A 25,948-nucleotide genomic window follows, 5' to 3' on the forward strand; every position below is an offset into this window, starting at 1 on the left:
TATTTCTTTTCTGTCTCCAGGCCGTATTTCTTGTCCTAGCTAGCTGACCTCTTCCCTCTGTGCTCTCTGATGGCAGGCCAGTCAATTTGTCCCTCATGCAATTCAACAGTTCCTGGGATTGTGTGAATCTCCAAACTTCTCAACTTTATTTTGCCTTCATGTGGTTTGTGGTTACTTCCTACCTCCCTGCCCTCTTTTCCCTCTTCTTCATTTATGTTTTTTATTCTTCTTTGTGTGGTCCACACCACCCATAGGTCTCAGCCCTTGGATTTTATCTTCCTCTGTGCTTGCTGGGTTCTTCTAGGTCTCTTTATTTGCTTGTCTGTTTGCTCCCTGCAGCATCTCAGTTTCTCTTTGCAGAGTATCAGCTCAAGGTACCTCTAATGTGTGGTCAAATGCATGGCCTTGCTCAAGGGCTTGGTGTACCTAAGTAGTTCTGCAAACAGAAAAAATGACCGCAGCACAAACCTTATGAATAGAGCTGGTAGGCTTGGTTCTTATTTCCATCTCCCATGGATTTTCCCTCAAGGAGGATGGATTTCATGCCAAATTCCCTGTTCAGCACTGTTTGTTGTATTGTTACACAATAGGTTGCTGTCACTTCATCTTCAGAAAAAGAAATTAATATTTGATGGATACTTCCATACATTAGCCTGAAATTTGAGTCCATTTTAGTGGGATGTACACTGAAACAGGTTCTAATCAGAACTTGTCACAAACATAATTGTTCAATTAAAACTCTGTACATTCTGTAAAATTTGGAGACTGGTTTTCTTCTCTCTAAGCAGATCATTAGAGGTATAAAACATCGACTGATAGTCCTCTACATAAATTATCCTGCATAAATGATGTACCAGACAGTGGGCATTATTTTTTTGTCAGTGAGGTGTAGGCTACTTTAATTAAACTTTATAGAAATTTCCCTTGTGCATCCTTTCACCTGCATGGATGGAATGATAGAAATCAGTGCTAAGGGTACTATATCACAAGTCAAACCAGCTCATATTTTAAAATTAGAAACTTATTAGTTTCCCTTTTTTCCTCCTCTGGATATGTAGAGAAACTCGCGTACATGAAAAGTCAAACAAAAATCTGTGTTTTATCTCAATTCTGCCTCAGAAACAATGGGGGGGAAATTTCCCTACTAAAAATGTTAAAAATTACTTCATTTCAGGAGCAGAATCAAGGCATAGTCTGTAATGTATGCAGGTGTCTCTTGAGTCAGAAGATAAGCTGTTGCCCCAGACAGTGTGGAAAGTTTCAGTCTCAAAATTCCATTTGTCTATAACTTTACAAACACTGTGCAAGCTTGTGTTAGTTAGATGAAGCAGAAGTTTGTTCCAAGGATGAAATATGTTGGTTTTTTTTTTTAAATTAGTAACTTTGCCATACGCTTCTGAATAACTGTGCAAGCCTTTAGGAAAAGTAATTATGTTTTCCAGTCAAATCTGCTCATGCCCCATTACTGTAATGTATATTTTTAATACCATTTTTGCTGCCAAAGATAAAGCTGATGCAGACTGGCAGTAATGAGATCACCGTGGGGCTTCCAGTGTATCTCTGCAAGCTTTGGGAAAGTATAGGTGCAAAACATCACAGGATTGGACCCAAGTGGTGAATATTTGAACATCTGCTTGAAGGAAAAATCTGTGAACAAAAAAAAGTGAATTTATTTGTGTCTGCTTGCCGTTGGCATGAGCTGTACATGCACACCATGCTGGGTGACTGCTGCCTCTGTGTGCCCTTCATAGGCTCATAAGGCTTTGCATGAAGTCTTTAAGACTGTGGGCATACTGAGGGAGAGGGAGCCCTTCCACACCACCATTGCTGCTGCTCCCCAAGGATTTCCCTCCTCCTCCAGCATCCTGGGAGCCCTCACTTGGCAAATGCACAGCAGGCCTGTGTCCTCAGGCAGTGCAAAGAACAGCAAATGTTCATTCCTCTTGGCAGGGCTGGCCAGCAAAAGTCTTGTGGTTTGAGATGGTTAAGGTGATCTTTCAGGTGTTCTTTAATGCTCACACAGCCTGTGGCACTGTTTGTGCATGTAAAGTACCCTCTGACTGGCAAGAAGGTCCTCAGACCTGTAAGGACTTTGCTTTATTTATGTATTTATTTTGCAATTTAAAGCAGAAGTGCCCTGTAGGCAGAAAAGGATTGTTTGGAAAGCGATTATGTTTCAGTCTGACTATTGCCATCTTTCCTTTAAAACCAGACATGATTTTTTAAAAAATTAAGGGAAGAGATAGAATGTATGTGGATGGATGAAAATATGGATATTGGACAGGGTAGCATTTGATATTGATAAATCTTTCCAAGTTCCTAGAGTTTAAAACCCCATAACCTACGTTAAATAACAGCTTTGCAGTGTGGTTGGCAACTTGGTAGTAGAGGCAGTAAATCAGTATTAAACTGTAAGCTCCTGAAAATCAATGTGGTCTCTTCAAGCAATAGCTGGTGCTTTCATTTCAAAGTTTGTGGTACATGACCCTCAGAGCTTCAGCTATCATGCTGTCAGAACAAGGTATGAGCCCTTTGAAGGGGGGAATTAGGAATGTGTAAGTTGTGTTTTCACTCTTTGGTGTTGGGTGCATGTCAGGTAAGAAGTTTGCATCTTTCATGGAATAGTTACCATCTGCTGTTTATACCTGCAAAAAGATCAAACTCTGGAAACCTCTGTGCAGACTAGATGTAGTTGAACTTGCAGTGCAGCCTGGAGCTGGAGTTTAAGCTGCTGCTCTGAGCAGAGCTGAGAAAACACAGAGAATGGGAGTGGTGGTATGCACTGGAAGTGTTGTACCCTGACTGTGAAACGGTGCCTATTACAAGGACCCAGAGCAATCCTCAAGATAAAAAAAGGTTTCTTTGCCCAGGATCTGTGCCTGAAAAAGCGTTCTCAACTTTCAAACCAATGTCCAGTCAATCCCCTGTAGGCATTCCAAACAGAAGACTTAAACTGCTATATTGTTTCAATGGAAATTTCTTCTGTTATTGGAAGATAGGTGGAGAATCAAATAAATAAAAAAAAGCCAAACTTCACATGCTGGAAAGTTCTGAGGAATTTTGGTTTATTCTTTGGAGCGTGACTCACGTGTACAGTTCTCAGCAAAACATTACAAAATTCTTTGTAAATGTCTCTAAAAAGCATAAGGCTTCTAAATCGAATATAGATGTACAAACCTATTATTTTCAAAAAAAAAAAAGCGGTGTCAAAGTGAGCAAAATTTAGTTATTATTTTAAAAGGATTTATTGGGTCTTCAAATTCAACTTGGCATGTGGCTGTGCTAAAATTTTAAGTACCATATTTCTGGTAGTTTTTGTTCCTTAGTTACCATTAGATTCATGTCTTTACAGAAATGTTGCTTTCTGACAGCTGTGCAATTATCCAGTGTCACTTCTGTGCCATGTAGTTAAATGGTCAGCAGTTACCGTGTTTATAAACACTGTGTGACATTTGAGCTTTGAAGAGTACATTGTTACTGAATGCTTTTGGAAGAGTTCCATGTGCAGTGTTTTCATGCATCGTTCAGGAGAATGTGCACTAAATGGAATGGCAGTGGAGATTGACTGTAATAAGCATTACGTATGAAATGGCAATCAGATTAAACAGAAATCCCAGTGCATTACATCCAAATGATTAAGGCTAAAATGATAGGCAGTGCCACATATATTACAGCAGTTACTCAAGAACAATACAGCTGTGTATCTCAAGGAAGTTTCAGCAGTCTTCTCACAATTTTCATAAAGTTTTCTTCATCTCCAGTATTTCTCTTGATTAACATTTACCTTTTATGTAGGTTTCCTTCAGTGTATATTTTTTCAATCAACTATGACCTAAGTAACAGGCAACTAGTGCAGTGCAAACTTTAAATTGTATATTGTGGTTTGAGTTGTTATCAAATTGTATTGATAAATGCAAACTGTCAGGTACATCTTCTAATTAGCATTCATCAACTCCAGGGGTCTGTGCTAAAAGCAGGTTAATTGTTTGGGTCAAATTTACTCCTCTTTGTGTGAAATCCTTTGTTAGCAACCAGAAATGGGATTCCTTTATGAATGATATTTAGGAGTTTGCTCAGGGATGTTTGTTTTTTTTTTTGTTCTTCTTTCTTCCCACCCTTCTTTTTTATCTTTCTTCCCCACCCCATTAGGCTGAGTTGTTTATCTTGTGCAGGAACTGAGACAGAGGTCAAGACAGGACCATTGCATATCGTTTGAACAGAACATAAATGAAATATTACAGAGTTTATGGGGAGCAAGAACCCTGGAAAGCTGACTCAGACTAATGAGAGTATAGAGATCTCCATGACCAATTTGGCCTCTCTTTTTGAGGAGATTCAGGCTGAGCAGGCCTGGTTTATAGGCTTGTATTAATGGAGGAGCCTGGAATGGTTAAAATGCCACCAGATCTCATGACAGCCTTTCAGTTATTACTTGTGCTTCATCAGGACCATGGAGGGAAGAGCAGCTTTTCTCAGCAGTGCAGTTCTGCAGAAGGATCAGGCTTTATGTTCTAATGTAACAGTGCATAACTGAAAAAAGGTCCCTGCTGAGAGAGGGCCATCAGTAATGTGTTTATAGAGTGTAGCCCAAGAACGAAGTCATACACATAGAGAAATATAAAAAAATGTGGATGGTAAAGATTTGCTATGCTTGTGGTTCATTAATGGCTTGTAGGAAGCTCCTGTGTACCAGGAGTCAGAACTGGCAACTTCTGGTGTAAGTGTGGTAAAAGGAATTCCATCATTCCATCAGTGTGGTGATCAGGGAAACACAGGTGAGCCTGCTTGGTGCTTTGGAAAAAATATGTACATACACAGTTCTGGGAATAACTTCAGAAAGAAGGAATAATACGGAATTTCTGGAATTTTTTTTAGTAAAAGTTCAAATTGTTGGAAAATGAGATTCAGTTAGAAAGGGACAGTTTCAGTAAATTTTCTATCTGCAAAAATACATCATGGAAACTCTTTAAATTCCTATTTTGCTGTTTAGAGAAGAAAAATGTTCATATTCCACTTTGAAATAATATTTAGAAATTTTAGTTAGCCTGTATTAAGTAATAAAAATGAACCTACATGCTTGATCCAGTTTACTGCAACTGAATTTTTATCATCAAGATTCTTAGTCTGAATTATCTTAGTTTTATAAGGTTTTATCTTGAGCTGGGATGTTGTACTGGAAATTTTTGTTTTAAATTCTCTTCTAATGGTACTGTTAACAATTAAACTATAGAAATAGTATCAGTTTGGAGTGCTCTTTATTATGCTATAAAAATTTTAATATTTATATAAATTATTTATTGTGGCTAGTAATGTTTTCTTTATTTTTGATCTAATAATGCTTCTCTGGAGATAGTGAGCCAAGAGTTATTTATTTAAAATACAAAGGAAAGAAGGTTCTAGGGAAGTACAAAAATCCCACTCACTGGTACAGAGAAACTGTTTTTCTGTGAAGTGCTATTACCTATGCAAGTCACACCTGGACAAGAACTGCACTATTTTAATTGAAGAGCTTTCTAAATATAAGTTGGGTATCTAGGGGCTATAGAATGAACCCATCTGTTCTACAAAAATTGACTTTTTTATATCTGTTATCTTAACTTATTTGTATCCAAGACATACACAAAGCTTCTCAGATAAACAGGTGCACTTTGATATTGTCCAATTAATTACTGTCAGTTGTATTGCAGTGGAAACTTGGTCTGTAGCTCTTCTTTGGGATCAAAACCAGTTTCCTGAGTCTCAGGATGTTTTCCTGGACATTTAAATCAAGAACAAAGCTATTTTTAAAAATCCAAATCTATCTCCTGCATGAAACCAAGCAGCTGGACCTAAGTTGGATTAGGTTACAAAATTATATACAGAAGAGAGTGACTTTTTTTTTCTGCTGTACTGCAGTGTTGCTACAGCAGATTTCAAAGTGGTTCTAAATTTTTTTTTGTTGTTCTTGGTGGATGGGGGAAAGAAAACAAAGTAGAGAAATAATTTATCCAAAGATGGGAAGGAAAAAGGGAAAAAAAGAGAAGCTCCTTTTGGAAGTAAACTTACTTGGGACAAGAGCTGGAAACAATTTTATTTTCACACATATTCAGGGGCAAATGTAAATTGAGTATGTAATGAATTAATGAGACTGATCCCTTATGAAAGATTTGCAAATAGCTGAGATTTAGACATGACTACTTCTCCAAGCCCTCCTTTGCTCACCTTCTTTATGAATAATAATTAAAAATAAGTTAGAAAAAGTAAATCATGGGTTTATCTGTCATTGTCATGCTGTTCTCTAGGAGGAGCTCAGCTGTTCTGCAGGCTGTTTGCTCAGATGCTCCATGGGCAGCAGTTCTGTGCCTGGGTTTTGCTCTCAGTGCTGAGGGAGACATTTGGTGCAGGAGCTCTGGGTGGGAGCCAGAGACCAGAGGGCCTGAACTGACAACCATTGGCACGACAAGGGGCCCAGGGACTTATGGCCAGGACACTGAGGGACATGGCAGAAGCTAATGAACCCAAGACCTCCTCTTCTTTATATTGATAAAACTCAGGGATTCTTTTGTTTGTGGTCTCTCCTCAGATGCTCAAGCTGTTGTTTTTGTTTTTTTTTTTACTATACCAAGATTAAATTATTTTAAGGTTTGGGATGTCTGAGACACTACCATGGGAAACCTGGGATTGAGGCAGTAAGGAAATGTGCTCTGTGTGAGTGTGGGGGTGCAGGTGGGAAGCGGCCTCTGTCCCCCAGCCGGTCACTCAGGTGCTGTGAGTGTGACAGCCACAGGGTCCTGGATGCTCAGACAGGGAAGGTTCCTTCACACAGGCACCCTGGGGCTGGCCATGATCTGACTGCATGGCAGGGGTCTGCAGTGGGAATGCAGCTGTGGAGGAGGAGCTTTGTCACAGAGACTGAGGCCCAGAGCTGTGGTCGGGGGATGATGGGTGACAGGGAGCACTCACTGCAGTGCAGGGCATCTGCTCCCTGATGACAGCTGTAATTAGTCATCACTTTGTGCTGAGCCCTGCTTTCAGCTGGGATAGAGTTAATTCTTCTTCCTAGTAGCTGTTCAGTGCTGTGTTTTGTATTCACTGTGAGAGCACCACTGCTGACACCCTGATGTTGTGCTTGTTGCTAAGGAGTGCTCACTCCAAATCAAAGACTTTTCAGTTTCCTGCTCTGCCGTGAGGAGGTGCATGAGGAGACAGGAGGGAGCATGGCCAGGACATGGACACAAAGTAGCCAAAGGCACATTCCACAGCATGTATATAAACTGGGGAGGGTTGGCTGGGAGCACTGGTGGCAGCTCAGGAATGGGTTGGGCATTGGTCAGCAGGTGGGAAGGAGCTGTATTGTGCATCATTGTCATCCTGAGGCTTATTTTTCTGTCTTTTTGTTCTGTTCTTTTTCATTACAATTTTTTTTTAAAGATTTTTTTTTTGCTGTTGCTATTAAACTGTTCTTATCTCAACCCACAGGTTTTACCTTTTGTTTTTTTCCTGATTCTTTTCCCTATTCCACTGGGAGAGGGGAGGGAGGTGAGCAAGTTGCTGCCTGGTGCTTAGTTGCTCGCTGGAGTTAAACCATTGCAGTTTGCAAGAGATTTGGTTTTGAGTTCTTCCAATGTCTCTTAGGACACCCTTTTCAAATTATTTTCTGTGAACTCCCCAGTTTGCCCTCTGCTTTGTTTCTTCATTGTGGAAAGCTATGATGCTCTTTATCCTCACCATTAAGTTACAGGATGTGCAAATAATAACTTTTGCTACTTTGGTATCCCCCCTAGCAAAACAGTCTGGTGGTTCTTTTCTATCATGGATTTCTGGATGGCAACCTTTGTTTCCAAAAATTGAGACACAACAGGAACATCTGTGTTTGCCATCTGCAAGACATTTCTTTCTAGGATCCCAGGGCTGGTTGCAGGGCTTCCAGACATCCCAACTGCTTGTTCCCCTGGGTGCACAGGGAGGAGACAACAGGTGTGTAACTATAACACTGCTGCATGTCGTTCTCAACTCTTCAGCACATCCTGCTGTCTCTGGAGCACAGCCTGCCCAGGTCTGTTTGAACACCCAGCATCTCCTCTCGGTTGTGTCCGGCCACTCATGCCTGCATCCCTTTTTATGCAGTTTTTGCTGTTAACAGCAAGGTGCTGGCCCTGGCAAAGCAGCCAGGTATTGTGGAAAAGAGCCTTCCCTATTATTGGCCGGGCATTATATGCTTGGAGAGGTTTTCAGTTTTAGATTTTTTGAGAAGGTCAAGAAAGAATTGTTTCTGTTTCTTTTTTTTTCCCCCTCTGCAAAATTGTTTCTGAATATAGCAGTATTTATTGCTTACTTTCCTAACTTATTTAATCCTGCAACTGCCATTAGATAAAATAATGAACCGAGTTACTTTTTCATAAAGGCAATGTAAATATTTGTTTTCCACTGGATTCCAATAAAAAAGTTTTCATGGATTATTGGCAGTAAATTATTTTAAGTTATACATTTAAAAGTGAACAAAGCTATATATGTGAAACTATCTTTGATTATTTTTCATTAAGCTTCTTACCCTTTTATCAGTGTTGTATGAGATCTGAAATCTTAACGCTCGTATTTTGATTTTCAGTTCCTTCTTTTTTCATTTATATTGCAAATGCTTACTACTGAGAAATTAAACAGTTTCCTGCATTCACTTCTCCCCTTCTCATCTTCTAATTCTGGTCTGATTCTGATAGTATAGTTTATATGTTGTCATTTGCAGTGGTCCACTGAGTGAATTACAATTCTCTTGTTTGTGTTCTGCATTTTACATTTGGCTCTTGAAAGGTAGATGGGGAGGAAGAAGGGCACAGTCTCAAACCTCTTTTTTCCCAGATTTTTAGAATTTATTTACTACTCTGAGATGAAACAAATGAAAGATGGATGCTCTTTTATTTCCATTGTGCTTTTTATCTCAAAAGCAGATTTTCTATTTCATAGAAGTGTTTTGAAGCATTACTCCCAAGTATCACCTAGACCCCCATCTACATAGAAAGTATAAAAAGAACTAGGGCATTTTACACCTGTATTAATAATTTTTCCATACAAAACTATAACATAGTTTAACCTGTAAATCCTTCCCCAATAGGTGGCAATGCTTTTACTCAGGCAAAGTAATCTTAGAAATTCATAGCCTACTTTCTTTATATAGGGTACATTTATCAAGTAGGATGGAATAGGTCCTTCAAGGATGTTTCATAGACAATTTGTTTTCTTTTTGAATGGCTGGACACAATGTCAAACAATTGGCAAGATCCTGAACAGCTTGAAAAATTAAAAATGGGTGACCATAATTTCTTAAGTATCTTTTTCCTCTTTAAAGTAAAAAAAAAAAAAACTCAGTTATGAACATTAACTTTTTTCTTGCTTTGAGGCATTCTCAGTAAATTTCCTTATGATAACACAGGTCCCCAGGACCTTGCTTTTTGCACTGCTTAACTTTCATGAGCCTCTGGCAATAGACTGGTGATATCAGAAAGTTGAAACCTGAGAGCTGTTTTTCAATAGGGTTTTTTAAAAGATTTCTTTGGATTGCAAGTCTGTAAATATGGTACAAAATGCAGGAAGTTTCAGCTCCCTCCCAGCACATTTTCATTTTCGAGTAGCAGTTCAGGCTATGTGTTGTAGTTCTGAGCAGAAGATATTTAGAGCCATTCAGACTTGACTACCTACGGTGATGTTTCTAAATACATTTCAGGCTATTAGAATGCAGAGCCATTGGCTCTGTAGGAGGAGCGCTGAGTGGTCTGGCACTCTGATGACTAAAGATAAACTCTTTAACAGCCTAAATTTAGGCACCTCATTTTAAAAACTTTGGCCCAGATATGTGAACCCAGAAGAATGAGATACGATAATTCATTTCAAATTCCCTGGCTCTTGCGTCTCCCCAGACTGAGCATTTATTCATACAAATTGCTCACTGTTGCAGATGAATCACTCAATGTAGCCAGTGCAATAACTCTGCACCTGAGCATTATTTAATTCTGCTTTGCTAATGCTAGCAGCACTTTGCTCTTTCTCTCTCTGTTACAGCACCTGGCTACTTTGGCTTTGTCTGGATATATTTGGGAGCTGAATAGGGAGAAAATGTACACATTTTTGCCCTCCTGTTCATCACTGCTATCTTTCCTAAGAGCTGCTGTTCCTCAGGTGGTCAGTTTAATGTTCCTCCCAGCTAAAAGAAATGGAAGGGAGGCAATTACCAAGGGGATGTTGCTCTTCATGGTAAAGAGAATTACTGTGTTCTGTCTGTGTTGATTTTCCTCTTTCAATGAGTTTGTGGTTTCTCTTGGGATTTTTGTCTCTTTAAAGGAGTATTTCAGCTTGGGAACATGAGAAATAGAGGGAGATACGTGTGTTGCCCACAATTTTCTCTTGTGGTTGTATGGACTACACAAATGAGTAAAATTTTAAAACAGTTACTTCGGCAAGTAATTTAAACCTTTTTTAAGGACGCAGTGTAAGCTAAGATTAATGTTAAAGATGCTGGTGTTGGCTACTTAGTGAAGTTTTACCTCATATTTTTGAAGGAATGAGATACCCCTTAGCCTATATCAAGGATGGATTTCTTGTCATTCCAGTGCAGCCTTAGAAGTCGTGGGCGTTTATTCTAAGCCAGTCATCTGTAGTCAGTGTCATAAGAGAAGGTGATTCATCCCATCTGACACTAAATATCTGAGAGGCTTATTATGCAAATGTGTTCTGAAGAGGAAGGTGGTTGATGATGTTCCTGCTCAGCCCAGTGCTACAGTCTACAGAGCCTCTGAGTACCACTGCAGTCTTTTTTGACATACTGTGGAAATTATCCAGGTTGAAAATTAGTAACTGGAAGTATTTTGTTCATTTGTATTTGTTTGCAGTTTTTGTTTTAAATTGGGTTCATTTCAGTGATTCATAGGGCCATTTATAACAGAGAGATAAGAATATCTGTTCAATAAATGGGGTCATATTGGCACAGAAGAAAGAAGTGGTTGAAGGCAGGAACATTCAAAACGGTGTAATGAACTGCCTCCTGAAATACATGTGTGCACTGTTTTATTAGCAGAGATGAACACACTGCAGTAATTGTTTAACCATGTATTAAGCAGGACATTAACAATATCACTGGCAGTGTAGTGTACATCTCTCCATGCTTGCTATCACTTTATTAGACTATTAAGTGTCTTGAAGTGAGCTTATCCATGTCAAACAAAGGGGACACTTAGGAACTTGTGTGTTTATTGCGAGATCCTTCAACTGAGGTTCTCTCTCAGTACTAGTAGTGCAATCTTCTCCAGTTTTAGCTTCCCAGTGGGTTATACATGTATGGATAAATATGCAAACTGCTGAGATGGGATGTTTCTTTATAGTATTTAGTGATTATCCAAGTTCATACCAGGAACACAGTAACGTGACCATGCAAATAATAACTTTGTCTTGAGCCTTATGTAAATGTGAGGAGAGGGTGAGCTCTCATATAAATGTGCGAACTTCGCTTGAGCATCTCACTGTCATGTTTTTAATTAACTAGGTGAGTTAACAGATAAACTATCAGAGGTGTAATGAGCCAGAGACAATATATTTTGGGAGGCATATTGAAAAGAAACCCAGCTGAGGAGGATCATTAGATATATCATAGAGAAGGTAGATCTCCTGAACTGCATGTTCTGTGCAGTTATTCACCACAGGATCCCTTATGCTCATGTACCGCCCTGTCCCAGTGTGCTTTTGTGGTACATGGACACAGTCAGGGTACTTTGGTTTAGGAACTGAATTCAGAGAAAAGTGGCTGCCACCAATTAGTTACTGTTCCATGAAGCAGCAGAGGAAGAGATGAAAAGAACTATACTGAAACAATATCAGTAGCAATGAAAACAATCAGAATTAGCTTTATATTACATTTTTATATAAGTTCTTTCTGGAATATATTTTCCATGTTTTATTTATTTTTATTATTATGTTTCTTTTTATTTTTGTAGGCTGTGGAAACCAACCTTGCATCAAAGGATAGTCACTGGGTCTATGTAAATGAGGTAAGAAAGTCAAAAGAGAAAACACAGCTCACTACATTCACTCATCACCATCTTTTGTTTCATATGTTTTGACACACCAAACTGAGCATATATGTAGCATTTTTGCTTTTTGAATGGCACAAGGTTCAAACTGTGGTGTCATTGCTTGTCTGTCTTAGTTGAATTGGCATAGGTTGGACACCAGGGGTCAAGGTAAAGCTTCCAATGTACCTCAGAGCAACGGGGAGACTTGCTTTTACCTTCCTGCTGACACTATTTCATTAGCTATTTAGGGAGCAGAGGATATCTCAAACACAGGAATCTCTCTGGCAGAAGCTCACCCTCCACTGCTGTGAAAGCCTGCACACAGATGCCAGGAGAGAAAAGAGCCCTTGCAAGTTTAGTCCATTCAAATATGTATTTACATGACACACAGGCTTTCTCTAGTGCAGAACTGTGTTGGTGTATTGGCCAACATCCAGAATAACTTAAATTCAAAGCGTAATGTTTCTCTCTGCAGCAAATGGGATCCTATTCCTACTACAAAGATTATTTATTTTACCTTAGTGCCATGATGCCCTAATGAGAAGCTGTTCAGATTCTTATTTCAAAAACAATGAAATGTTGTACCATATATAGTAACTTATAAATCACTGATAAATGGCATTATTTTATAAATTCCTTGTTTTAATCATAATTTATTTAAAGATAGCAAAATATATAATTTAAAAAGAACAGTGTTCAATGTCTTATTTTTATATTATAAATGCATAGCCTCCAATTTAATAGTCAATTCCTTTGTTAATTTCTCCCTCCTTTCTTTGCACCTAGCTAATAATTTTGGATAGGCAACTCTTAATAGTAACTATAAATTGTATTGTATGGCATTAGACAGGCTCTGTAATTAAATAGGGGTTAGGGAAAGTGAGTGAAATCCCTGCTTGTGAAGGCTTTGTAAATTCTTTCTAGTCCTTTTTATATTTAAGTACCTCCTGGTTTGTCAGCTGCTGTAATGACCCACTACAAAACATCAGCAAGATGCCCAGAGAGTCAGTGTTTATATTCACATAAAGATAATGCAGTGCATATTTCCCTAAACATTTATAGAGAGGGAGTGTTTGTGAATTTTTTACTGCTTCTGTTATTGTTCAGATGTTAAAATTCAATTCACGAAGCCTAAATCTGTAACATTGTGATAAAAGCCTTCAGCATTTGTGCACTAATGTGTGCACACTTGTACACACACAAACAAATCACACAGGGTGCCAGTTCTGCCTCTCTTTTGGATGCTTTTGGTTTTTTTCTCCTTTGTGGCTAAAGACTGGGTAGGGAAGCTATGAGGGCAGCATGTGAATTTAAAGTGTAAATTGAGAGTGTAAATTTCTAGTGAAAAGTATCAATGCACATAATTCATAAATATCTCAAAATGCAATTCAGTCTAAACAGACAATTAGAGAAGCCTTTCAGACTCACAAAACTTTGGAAAAAAACTCTTTGCAGGCAAAAGGAAGAGGAAATGTCACGACTGTCCTTTCTTTAACAGAAGTGTTGGAATTTGTGTGTGTGATTAAAGCTACTGTGAGAAGAAGATGCATTGAACATCTCCATGGATGCATCTATAGAAATTTGGAGGTTTCTTAGGGCTTGCTTCTTATTTAAGTGTGCATCCCTCCATGCTAGCAAGAAGACAGACTGATTAAGCTTTCCATGTACATGTTTCCAATTAGTGGTACTGGGAAGTGCATGAATATTTGATGGAAAAGATGATGCTGATTCTTACTGTGATTTGTGGAATGGAATTAACTTTAAATTCCCAACAGTCAAATCATCTCTTTTTGATGTGTTTCCATGAGAGTAGAAGTCCATTATGCAAATGGACCAAAACCTTAGCCAATCTTTTTTTATCCTGTGCAGATTGAGGACCCTGCACTGTATTCACCCTGTGACCCAGTGATCCCATTGCAAGGAAAGAGGGATGTAGGGCTGACTGATTGAAGGGGCAGTGGCACGAAGAGAGCACAGGGACAATTTTTTCCATGGAGGTTCCTTGTATGAAGAGCACTGGATTGTAAGCAGGTTTTCCAGGCCTTGTGCACTTCAGGGAACCCATGAAGGGCTTTGGACAGCCTGGGCTACTGAGATCTGCTGACCCAGAGCACCTTACAGTGTACTCTGTCTCCCACTTCTCCTCAAGCCCATGAGGACCTGAAACTTAGACTTACCTTGCTGTAGGAAGCATGACTATATAGCATGGTATTATTTCAATAAGAATTTTATTATTAAATTAAATCTACTTTACTCTCTTTGCACTGACAATCTGATAAAAATTTGTGTTTGGTTGTTTTTTTTCCCCTTGTGTGCCTTCCCATGTGGTAGAATAGGAGTTAAGTTTTGGAGGTGGAACAAATTTTATTACTTAAATTTTGTTAGATAAGCAAGACCACCAAGCTTTGGATGAGCTAACTGTACATCTGTATGACTGGTAATTATGCAGCAAATGAACAAACAGCTGTACTAATAAAATCCTGTTTGCTAGTTTTCAATAACCCAGGTCTGTGCTGAAGTATCGGTTCAGTTTGGATGCCATTGCTAGTGAGAAAGGACTTGGTCATCTTTAGAAAAAGGCTGGTTTATTGGGAGTTAAATTTATTTTGTGGAGTTGGAAGGCTGAACCATTACCTGGCAGGTTTTCTAGGGTAAGAGAATACACAGGGATGGATCTTTTCAGGCAGTATCATGTCCTCATATGTCCTCTTTGCAGCCAAAGTGATAAAAAAACTTACTGCTTAAAAATATATATATTTGTGTGCCCAGTTTTCTGGTTTCAAACAGGTTATGTTTCAATATTGCAATAGCTGTCAAAAGTAGTGAAGATTAGAAGGAAAAACAAGAAAAGTTTTTCTAACTACCCACCCCCTTTTTGATTTATATTTCATTGTCTGCACTTTTTGTTTTTTATTCATCTAGAAATGCTAAATCATCTCTTGCTTTCATTTAGACATTGATTCTACCTAAATTATGGGTTAAATATGCCAGGTAGCTTTTTATGATGACTACTACATGCTTAGCTGTGTCTCCAGAATTGTCCAAACCACTTCATTATCATTGCCTGTGTGGGGAGCTGTCAATGACTTGCAGTTTTGGGAGATCTGTTAGAACATATCTGGTGTTCTGCTTGGACCTTTGATGGTTGAAGTGCCCACCAGCTTCGATAGACGTGTGTTGCTGCTTCTTTTGGCAAGACTGGCACAGTTACAGATGGCCCCTGTCTTTTGCATATTTATTTCCTGTTTTTTTCCCTAGTTTTCTTTATTATTTTTATTTTTTCTCTTTTCTTTCTCTTTCATACCTGGCATTAAGCATCTCTGTTGGCTCCTCATGACATTTTTCATTCTCCCCTTCTCTTTTTCTGCCTTTTCTGATAAAATGCTGTGCCTTGCCCAGGGCATGTGTCTGTGGGAGAGGTACAAGAGCAGTACTTGAAACTGAATTTGGATGTTGTTGTACCAGGAGCAGTGCTCCAGGAGCTTGTGTCTGCTTCTTTATTAGCAGCAGCAGTAGGTCTGGGAGTATAAAAAGAGTTAGAAACCATGTTTCCCCTTTTGTGGGACGTTTTTAAAATTGTCTCCATTCCAAGGGTAAAGAAGAGATAAATTATTCTGGAAAACTGGAATATTGAACAAAATTATAATAAAATTAAACACAGTATTTTATTCTCTCATCTCAATATATTTAATTCTAATTCCAAGTTTCTAAACATTCACTATTTTTACATGTAAATCAGTACAAAAAGAACTACTCTTCCTGCAAGTGGAATGGTACAGAATTTGGCAGATAATGCAAGTTAGTTGTTTTACTATTAAGACATCATTTCTTTAATTTCTTTTTCACCTTCTTTTTTATTCAGTAGTTTAATCAAAAAACTGTTAGATATGATCAGGCAAAGCACAACACTACTCACTGATATAGGAGAACACTTTTTGTGAAGGGCAGGTAGGGATGAAATAAAGATAATGCAATGTTACATGTCAAAAAACATCTGTACCCATTCTGAAGCTGAGAAGAGGTGAGAGACAAACTTTTGCCTGGAAATATGCAGAAGACACTGAGGAAAACTGTTTTCAAAAGTGACTTTTTGGGGCATTTCTGTTTAAAAAAAAGACAAGAAATTAAAGGATGATTTTAATTCCTTGCAGTGGAGAAAATAGGGTTGGGACACAGACAGAGCTTCACAAATTTCCTTTGATTGACCTTATCTGTACATGTTCAAAATGTTAAGACAGCCATCAGTTCAGATTTCATTATGGCTGAGGAAGAATGGGCTGAGGAAGCCAGAAGATAATTAGTGTGAAAGTGATCATGCCATGGTAACACGAACTTTTTGGAGAAGAGGGAGAGGTGGGAAAAGGACCATGGGGATAATGGACATCAAAAGATTGTCCAACTTCACAGCTTTGGGAAATTAGTAGTAATGCTTTTGGAAAGATAACTCAGTAAGTAAAGGGTGGCTAAAGAACTGGGATTCTCTGAAGATGAAGGCATAACAAAGTATTCTTATGGTGACAGTGGGTTATCTTCACAGAAATTGAAATCAGAGATGAATTCTAAAGAAAAAGCGGTTTAAGAAAAGGGCTAGGGAAGAGTGTAAAGGAGTAATAAAGTAAGGAATTATAAAATAAGGCTGTGTTGCAAAATGACTCATACCAGGGATCATGAAAAGCAATAAAAAAGTTTATATATAGCAGAAGATAAAATGAGAGGTGATTACTTGAAAAATGGGGGTGTAATGTTTTTACTTAGTTCCCTGATTCTGACTTTATAGAAACTATTAATTATTACCAGACTGTTAAAAACACATTGTTGTAGTTCCAGTTGTTTTAGGTGAATTTGAAGCACTCCACCAGGTGAGATTTAATATAGAGAAGTGCCCTTGCTTGTGGCTACAAAATGAGGTATAGGTGGTGAGCACCTTCACGAGCAGCTTAGAATCCTTGTGGATAAAAGCCAGAATGAGAATCAGTGCTGTTGTTGTCCTGCTGAGTTAGCAAATGTAGTCCTCAGATGTGATACCAGAAACATCCATTGTAAGGTAAGGGAGGCAATTATTTTGCTCTGTTTGACATCAGCTTGGCTTTGTTGGAACAGTATTGCAAGTTTTGGGCAAAATACTTTAAAACAGAACAAGGCATGCAGAACAATGTTGAAAATATAGAGGAAAACATTTAGTGTGATGAAAGCTTGGTAAAATATGACCCATGTGTAAAGGCTGAAAAACTTGGTGCAAACATAACAAGAATATGATCACATCTTCAATGTGGAAATATAAGGGAAATAGAATTTAATCTTCTGCAGTGGAAATTAGATCCAGTATTGGAAAATGGTTTATGATCCAAGTCTGAGAGTGTATGGGAACAACTTCCTAGGTTGCCTTTTTCCATCCCATCATCTGTCTCTTTTCTCACCTGATTCTGCTTTTGTTTTTTATTCTTCATTTTTCATCATACTACTCACATTATATAAGTCAGCTAAATAATTTCAGTGTCAGTATGGAAAGACAAATAAAACTGTGTTTTGAATGCCACTGGTTATTTTCTGATCTGCACCTTCTGCTCTAGGTCTGTCCATACATATTTTTTCAATGTGGTTATTACAGTTTATGCAAAGAGTCACTGCATATTCTTCTACTGAACCATTTATTCAGTACTTCTGGTGGTAACCATGAATGTATGAGATCTGTGAGTCATGGTTGATTTCCAGCTATCACGGAGCTCCATCCTTCTCTGTCTAGTGAATAAGCTGGAATGACTGTGTTTGATTAGATTCTGTCAGCCAAATCCACCCTTGGGGCCACCTCAGTGATTTGACTTAGCCAGGGATGAACTGAGCATCGTGTTTTCTGGTATCAGGCATTTGTAATGGAGGATTATGTTGTAATTGTTGGTTAGTATGGTTTAAAAGTATGGTTAGAAGAATGGATAGATTCTTCTATTGGATAGAAGAATGCCTAGTAATTAATTACTTGCACTTTTAATGTTTTAAAAATAGATTTAATTGTAAGGTGTAAAAAGTAAGTCTGAAAGCTAAAGATCAGAGTTCCCTCTTGACTACAGTTTCCATTTGTTGATTTTACATTACATTGATTTTCATTGATTCAGATCAATCCACATCAGAGCAGATACAAAGGAACATTTGTGATTAGCACTAAATAACTTCTTTTTTAGTTTTAGAATCACCACATTCTTTGCCATATGGACTAACAAATGCTGAAATTCAATATTCACTTCTAAGTTCTCAAACTTCAAGCACGGCAATAGTGGGGAGAACTAGCAGAAATTCCATTACATTTTTTTTTACTGTCTAAAAGATCAGGTAGTCTCTCGAAAGGAATGTACTATGGGGTAAAGAAGTCCTTTTAAGTTAAGTGCCAACCCCCTGTGGGTATTTCTTAGGGCACAATGGTTTAAGAAGTGAGGAGGTTAGCAGGTGACTGAATTTCTGTATTCCTCTGTTTCAACATACAGTTTAATGCTGTGCAGAGTAACTTGAATCTGAGGTTGCAAATGAGCTCATTTCTTTATCTCTTAGAAAAAGTTGTGGTGTTATTTGTCCCATTTAGAAGCAAACAAAAATCAAACAGCTTACACTGCAACATTGTGCGGTGGATAGCAGAAAGGTAAATTGAATTTGTAATGGCCCCTGCAAAAAAATGCTTTTTTTTTTGTAGATAGAATGTGGAAGACCAGTTGATCCTTGTGTACTAACCTGAACTTAATAACTGGAGCTTTTAAAAAATCATCAGTAGCTTTTACAGTGCTAAGGAAAGTCATGCTTGAAAAAAAAAGTCAGGGACCCATTTGTTATTAGTAGAAATCCATTATTATTGTTATTAGTAGATTAGTAGCAACTAGTTAATTATTATTAGTAGAATCTGAAACAAATAGTTGTAGAAATAGAGTATTATACAAATTCCACATCCATAGGAAGAGCAAAGTATTGATTAGTAAAAAACCCCTGAAATTCTTGTAAGTTTTAATAAAAAATAAAACTAAACTCTGATTAACACTGAGCAAAAGTTGCTTTTTAATATTTTTTCTTTTCAATCTTTCTCTTTCAATAACGATCCTGATTTGAATCAGTAAGCGCAGAGAAACTACTAAAGCAAATGCAAGTCTAATGTATTTGGCTGAATTCTCCTCAACTATTTTGATATTTATCAAAAAAGCCCTCTTAGCTGTGAAAGAGAAGGGAAAAGTGATGTGAGAAGAGAAGTTCTTGGAATTTTTTTTGCAGGAAAAGCAAGAAAACATTTTGGAAGTATAGCAAGAGAAGCCAATTCATCAGAGAAGCCTTAGACAGGAAGTTAGAGTGCTAAGGGGCTTGGGGAACTCTGGGCCATGTGGGGATGACATTGTCCTCATCACTTGAATACCAGTCAAAAATTTTAGACAGCAGTTGACCTTATTCTTCCCTTTTGGACAGATGATGCTTTCCAAATGATGCTGGTGGTGCTGCCAGCAGATTAATTTATAGATCTAGAGTGGACAGATAAAACTTGCCCAAGCTCAGCCCAGGTGATCAGTCAGAGCAGAGTGCAGAAAAATGGCTATTGATGCTTTTCCTTTCCCCTCTCAGGACATTCACTCAGAACATCTTTCTGCTAATCCTGCTCTGGACTCAAGCTCAATTCTTTTTCCTGCAGTTTTCACAGGTCTCTCTTCACCACTGTTTCATTGTCTGTAGGGGCAGTTTTCTACATGAGGGACAAGAAGGTGTCTCATCAACCCCCTGATGTGACTACTTCTTACTTTCCATTGCCATCCTGCACTTCTGTTGCTTCTGCCAGTATTTGTTTTCTTTCCTTTCACATCAGATGTGCCCAGTATGTCTGTAGGTACTACTGGTCATCTTGATTTGAGAATCAAATGGCTTCTCAGCTGTCATCTGGGCACCTCTGTATTATTTTCCTTTATAAGATATTTTTTGAAAGTTGAGAAAAATGAGCAGAAAATAGAATAGTAATTATCAGATAAAGTCTATCTCAGCAAGATACTTTTTTCCCCAGGGGTAGCATGTAGGCAGGTGTAAGATAATGAATGATGAGCAGAGTTTTCTTAGCACATGGCTGTGGAGCAATATTGGGAAAACTCACTTTGGGAGAAAAAAACTTATGACTGCAGTGTTTTTCTTCACTCTTTTGGAGAATATTTGTCCAGAAATGTCCATGTTATGTGCATTTTGAGTGATCAACAGTCCCCGTGCAAATTGCTGTGGCCTAATTTTTGATTGGGTAGAGCCACGACTGGGGTCCTGCTCACTGGTCCTCTTCATATGGAAGTGCCTAATCTTATTTTCTTTGCTTCATTTGAACACACCAATCTGTGTAATGATATCTGTGTTTGCTTTGATAACCAGAAGTTGGTAAATTTTTACACTTCCCTATATCTTAATTTTTCTTGGAAAAGTTCAGACCTTTTATTAATCATTTACAAATGCAAGTGGGGCAAACATTCTAAGATATTCTCAAATTGTACAAAAATACAGAGTAAAAAAAAGTTTAAAAATAGAATAGAAATACTAGGAACACAGTGTAGAAATTTCAGAAGATTTAGGAAATGACACATTTCAATGCAAAATGTAGCAATTTGCAATTACAATTTATTGTAATTGTGTTCCAGGTACTCTATATTTATTACTTGCCTAAGGAAATCTCACTTCTCTCCTTTTGGCTGCGATCTTCAGCACTGCAGCATTTATATTTATTTATTTATTCCCACAAAAATCTGTGGGTTTTCTTTTCCTGATGACTGCTTGAAAGTTATACATAAACTTGAAACAGTCCTGGATATGTACTTGCATCATGCCCAAAAAAATTTGTGGGCTTTAGAACTGGCCTGATTCTAATGCTGTGGAATTACACAGAAAGAGAATCAGTCATTTAGGAGCAAGGTCATAGATGAACTTTGATGAGTTGTTTTATCAGTGAATAATTTTTTCCACAGTAATATCAATGGTGGGTTTTTTGTTTGTGTTGTCCAGCTTTTACTATCATTTCGTGTGCTTTCCACCCTGGCCCCCAAGAGAATTTTTAGTATGGAATAACATTTTGTTAAATCAGCACATCTTTTACTGTATAGGCTCTCACTATGATCTGAGAAAGACATCTGGACACCCAGTGCAGAGTCCTTATCTCTAGAAATGGAGCTAATTAAATTAAATTAGGACTACATCCCTGTAGAGACTTTTAGGAGCACTGGGTAAAAGAAGTGAGGTGTAGTAGTGGGTGTGTGGGAGGGCAGTGAGGATGGGAGCTGGACAGGTGATCGTGCACAGATCATTAGAATTCATTCATTGTATTAGAGCATCTGTTCATTGTATTGGAACATTTTTTGTGCTAAGAAAAGCAGACAGTGTTCTTTCTTTAAAGGATCAATCTTTTTATTTACATATGCATGTGTGTGTGTCTGTCTGTTCATGTGGGATGCAGAGAAGCCAGCAATATGTAAATGTTGAACAAATCTACCTGCAGGGTAAGCTGTGGTGAATCTTCTAGAATAATAGCTAATGGAATGATGTTTTCTGAATTTTCAACAAGTGTTCATTTATAGATGTAATTAGGGCATTGAGGGGAGTTAGAATAACCCATCAAACAATATTGATACTACTGAAAAAATCCAAATAAATCTCTAGCTTGTCTCCATGAGCATCCTTGTTCTCACTGCTGTTCTGTTTAATCCTCCAGTTTTCTCAGGGATATATTTTCTGGAAATATGTTTCAGTTCTTTAAATTATTAATGTCATTAAAATTTATAATTTTCTGTCATTACCTCTAGGAAAATAGAGATTGTAATGTGAAACATAATTGTCTCATTTTATGATTTGTGTTATGATAGTTGAGCACAACTAAAGCAGATTTAAGTATTCCCCTGAGCACTATGACGTGGTTTTGCAAACTAACTGAAGTTCTGTGTGTGCAGATAAACAGACAGATAAACTAATTCCACAAGCAACCAATATTTGAGTTTCTGAGACATCTTTGACAGGGTGTGTATCACTTGGAGGGGACACAAAATGTGTATGGTGAGAGCTGAACTGAAGGTTTGGATGATGTGTGGTTCTTTTTTTCTCTGTTTTCAGCCAGTTTGTTTGAGTGTGCCTACCAAGGGATGCAGCCTAGGAGGTTATGAGTTAAAGCTATGCCATTAAATTGTCTCTCCCTCAGACTTCAACTTAGAGGCGTCTTTTAACACCCCTCAGATCCACAGATGGGAAATCTTGAGGGGTCTGTAGAGCCTGGGGGTCTGCTACATTGTCTCCTTGCAAGGCTAGAAAATGCTACCCAGCATTTTCTATTTCTATTTCTCAAAATCTTTGTCTTCTATAAGGATGTATTTGTTTTCTGATTTACTGTTTTCATGCCACACCAGTTGGTCTGTCATTAATGCAATGAATTTCACCTTCTTCAAAGTTAAAAATTCACATTCCTAACAAAAAAAGGGAAATTGGCAAAGAAGAACTGAATTGAGCCAAGGTACAGTACTAGTCAACCATAACAAGTAATTATTATAACCCCATGGTCATTTCCCTCGCAGCTTGACAGAGAAAATGGCAAGAAAACAAAATAATTTTTTCTTGAATGTTAAATGTCCAGAGCCAGGCTCACTTCTGCTGAGGATGCATCACAAGATGTGAACCCTGTTGACCAAGTACCTGCAGCAACATGAGTGTGATTTGCAGCCCCCTGAGCTGCAGGGGGCTGAGAGAGCCCTGTGCAACTGGGCACTGGGCTGGCCCAGCTGTGCAGCCAGGGCATTCCAGCTGTGCTGGGGATGGGCTGATGTGGCTTGCACATGCTGCTGGTGGCCCTGGTGAGGAGCCGGGATGGATGTACAGCAGGTGCCTGGGGCATGAGGGCAGGCAGCAGTGCCTGCCTTTCCTCACAGTGAGCTCCTGCTAGGACAAAAACATCACAAGCTGCACCTTTGTTATGATTCCTGGATCAGCTAAGCCTGTGATTTTCAAACTGGGGTAAAAAATGAGGTTTTGGTTTTGTGTCTTTCTTTAAACATAAAATGTGTAAAGCATGGAGTGGAGCTGGCTTCAGCCTTCCTATAAGAGCAGTAGATGCAGGCTCTGTCCCAGGATGGATTAGGAGGTTGGGGTGTGTGAAGGTCTGCAGCAAAGCTTTAGAAATTGTGAAGCCTGGAGAGAAAAGCAGCCTGTCCTTGAGGTCTCCTTATATCTTCTCCCAAATTATTCTCTGTGCGCAAACTGATGTTCCTAAATGTGTCAGACCTCTCCATAAAGTTTCTTCTATTTTTTATTTCCTAATACAGACAACCTCAAAAGACTTCCTTGAGTCATTATCAGGATTAGTCTGCAGAAATGATCTACTGTACTTATGGGAAAAGTGCTTTCTTGTAATGTTGTTCACAGGTGAAAGAGCCATATTTCCTGAAGACTGTTATGTTTTTCGATTGTTATTTTGTCCTGAGGATATAGTGAGGTTCTAGTCTGTCAAACAAAAGGTCTTTCTATATAAATTTCATTTCAAGGTGTTTTTTTTTTTTTTTTAAGAACTCTATTGAGACCATTTTGGTGCTTTCCTTTGAGGAACTACATCTGCAAAATTGTAGTATTGCCAAGATGGATAGTACTGTGTTAGGCTCTTTTCTTTTGTTTCAGATGATGTATGAAAAAATAGCATTGTTGTTATTAAGTGCAAAATTACATTTGGTGTAGACTAAGCATGTGCATCTGTAAAATAATTCCCCTACTGTATTTAAAAAAAACCATTTAACCAATAATGAAAGAAGTACATAAAATGTCTGGACAAACATATGTTTTTAAATGGCTGTGTCTTCCTTCACAGGAAATCACTGATAATGAAATATTAGAGTTGGTGCATAGTGCTCTGGGGAGGATGACAGTGATTCGGCAGATTTTCCCTCTGGCAAGGGACAACAACCAGAGGTGCATGAGGAACAACCACCGAATATCCTCACTGCTCTGTGATCCACAGGAAGGCTACCTTCAGATGCTGCAGGTCAGTAGCTGTGCACAGCAGAAAAAAATTCCATCTTAAGAATTTGCCATGGGACAGTTTTCTGTGGCTGTATGAACTCAGAGGAGGAAGGAAATGAGTACAGATAAATCTGATCTGGTCAATGTTTCTTGACTTTATTAAATTATTTTATTTCCCAGTACTGAGTGCTTTAGATGTGATATTACATCCATGAAGTATCAGCAAGTGATTGCACTAAGTCAGAGCTGATTTTGCATATTTGAGTCTCTTAAGAATCTTTTTATGTTTGAAAAATGTTGTGCAATCATAGTCCTGTGATATTACAGCTTGCTTATTGTATTTATGCTTATTCAACATCTGTTGTGAAAGAGTTAACCTGGGAGGATAATAGAACTCTGACAGGTATTGGGCTGCAGAGCATTTCATATTTAGGTAATGGTCTGAATCAAGCTGATGTATTCAGTCTGTCCCTTTCAATAGTCTCAGAAGTCCCCAGCAGCTGCTAATTGTCTGAGCGTGTAAAATATGCACTGCTAGTTCAAGTTTCAGGTTTTGGTAACACATCTGACTCTGGTGTTAGCAACATCTTGACATTTCCTGGCAAATTGTCCCAGATATCAGAATTTTTTTTGCAGTCATTTAAATATTATTTAATAAGTGCTATTTCCAATGATAGTGCAATAATTTAGAAACAAAGGCCTTGGACTTTCAATGGGACTTATGTATTTTGGTTTACTTCAGACACAGTTAAAAATCTTATTTATATCACTATTGAAGGTGTTGAATATAGGTATAAACTTTAGTGGGACATATATTATAAACTCACTTAAAAACATTTAATTGCTAACTTAGTCTTAACCTGAGATGGGTTGAATGAGGACAGAGTGGTTGAGCCTGTGGGCTGTCCAGTGTAGATGTGTGTGGTGGGGTGATGGAGAAGGGGCTTGGTTAGGCTTGGGGAGAGGCTGTCACCAACCTGGGCTGCTGCAGCCTGCTCAGGAGGGTGTGTGGGGTCAGGGCTCCTTCAAGATGGAATCCTGTCCTGGCTTGGAAGAGTTTCAGACCAGGAGAGACAGAATGTCAGGAAGGAAAGTGGGTTAAGATTTCCCAAGGGAAATTTGCACCCTACTAAAAAGTTGTAGCTGCAGAGACTGAAATCCTTTAAGGGGCAGATATGAACAGTTCTTCCTTGAAGAGAAGCTCTGCTGGCTCAGGTTCTGTCCTAGCCATGGCAAAGTTTGGGAAAAGCCAAACACACCCCCTGTAGTTCTGATGGTGGCTGTATTCTTTCAGCACAGGGGAAAGGCTATGTCTGCCTTGGCTCAGAAAGAAAAGACACTTTTGATCTTTGTTAGTAACTCTGAGGTATGCTGTAATGAGAACAACGGCCGCTCATTTCAGAGGATCAAAGCAATTTCCAGCATAATGAAAAATTATCTATGCTGCACCAACAAATCACTCATTGGGGAATAATCTTCCATTACAGCGGGATTTTGAGTATTGTTGCCTATGCTGGTATATGCATAATCTAATTCAGAGACTCATCTGAAGGCCACTGAGCAAGTTCTAATTTGCAAATTTGCAAACTGGTAACTGCGAGGTAGTTTGCTAGCACCACCATCCTCATGTCCTATTACTGAATTTAATTGATAAGGATCTTTAGATAAGGACCCTCATCCTGCTGATTTCCAGATGTGGATTTTTGGAAATAAAACCCTCTCAGCATCTATCTTTCAGAAATTTTATACCACCTTAGAAACTGTCTTTGAGAGAATGGAATGGTAATATTATGCTTTGCCCACTGGTTCCTTCTCTATGACCTCAAAACCAAGAGAGATAAAGAAGTGCAGAGGTAAAATGTTTTTGGCAGCTGATTCTGTAACTTTCATGTTCAATTGCGTTGGCATGAAAGACAGAGGGCACATGTGAGAGCTCT

General features: G+C 38.4%; 1 protein-coding gene across 10 annotated transcripts in view; it reads left to right on the forward strand.

Annotated features, from left to right (window-relative positions):
- The window catches only part of GRID1 (glutamate ionotropic receptor delta type subunit 1), a 511,036-nt gene that overhangs the window by 387,070 nt on the left and 98,018 nt on the right, over positions 1 to 25,948 (forward strand). For all 10 annotated transcript variants that reach the window (XM_064716077.1, XM_064716079.1, XM_064716085.1 and 7 more), the window contains 2 exons: positions 11,958 to 12,011; positions 23,860 to 24,033. In XM_064716077.1, coding sequence (XP_064572147.1) covers positions 11,958 to 12,011; positions 23,860 to 24,033 — 228 coding nt within the window. The remainder of the gene's footprint in view (positions 1 to 11,957; positions 12,012 to 23,859; positions 24,034 to 25,948) is intronic.

This window comes from Zonotrichia leucophrys, chromosome 6 (genome assembly GCF_028769735.1).
Source record: "Zonotrichia leucophrys gambelii isolate GWCS_2022_RI chromosome 6, RI_Zleu_2.0, whole genome shotgun sequence".
NCBI lineage: Eukaryota > Metazoa > Chordata > Aves > Passeriformes > Passerellidae > Zonotrichia > Zonotrichia leucophrys.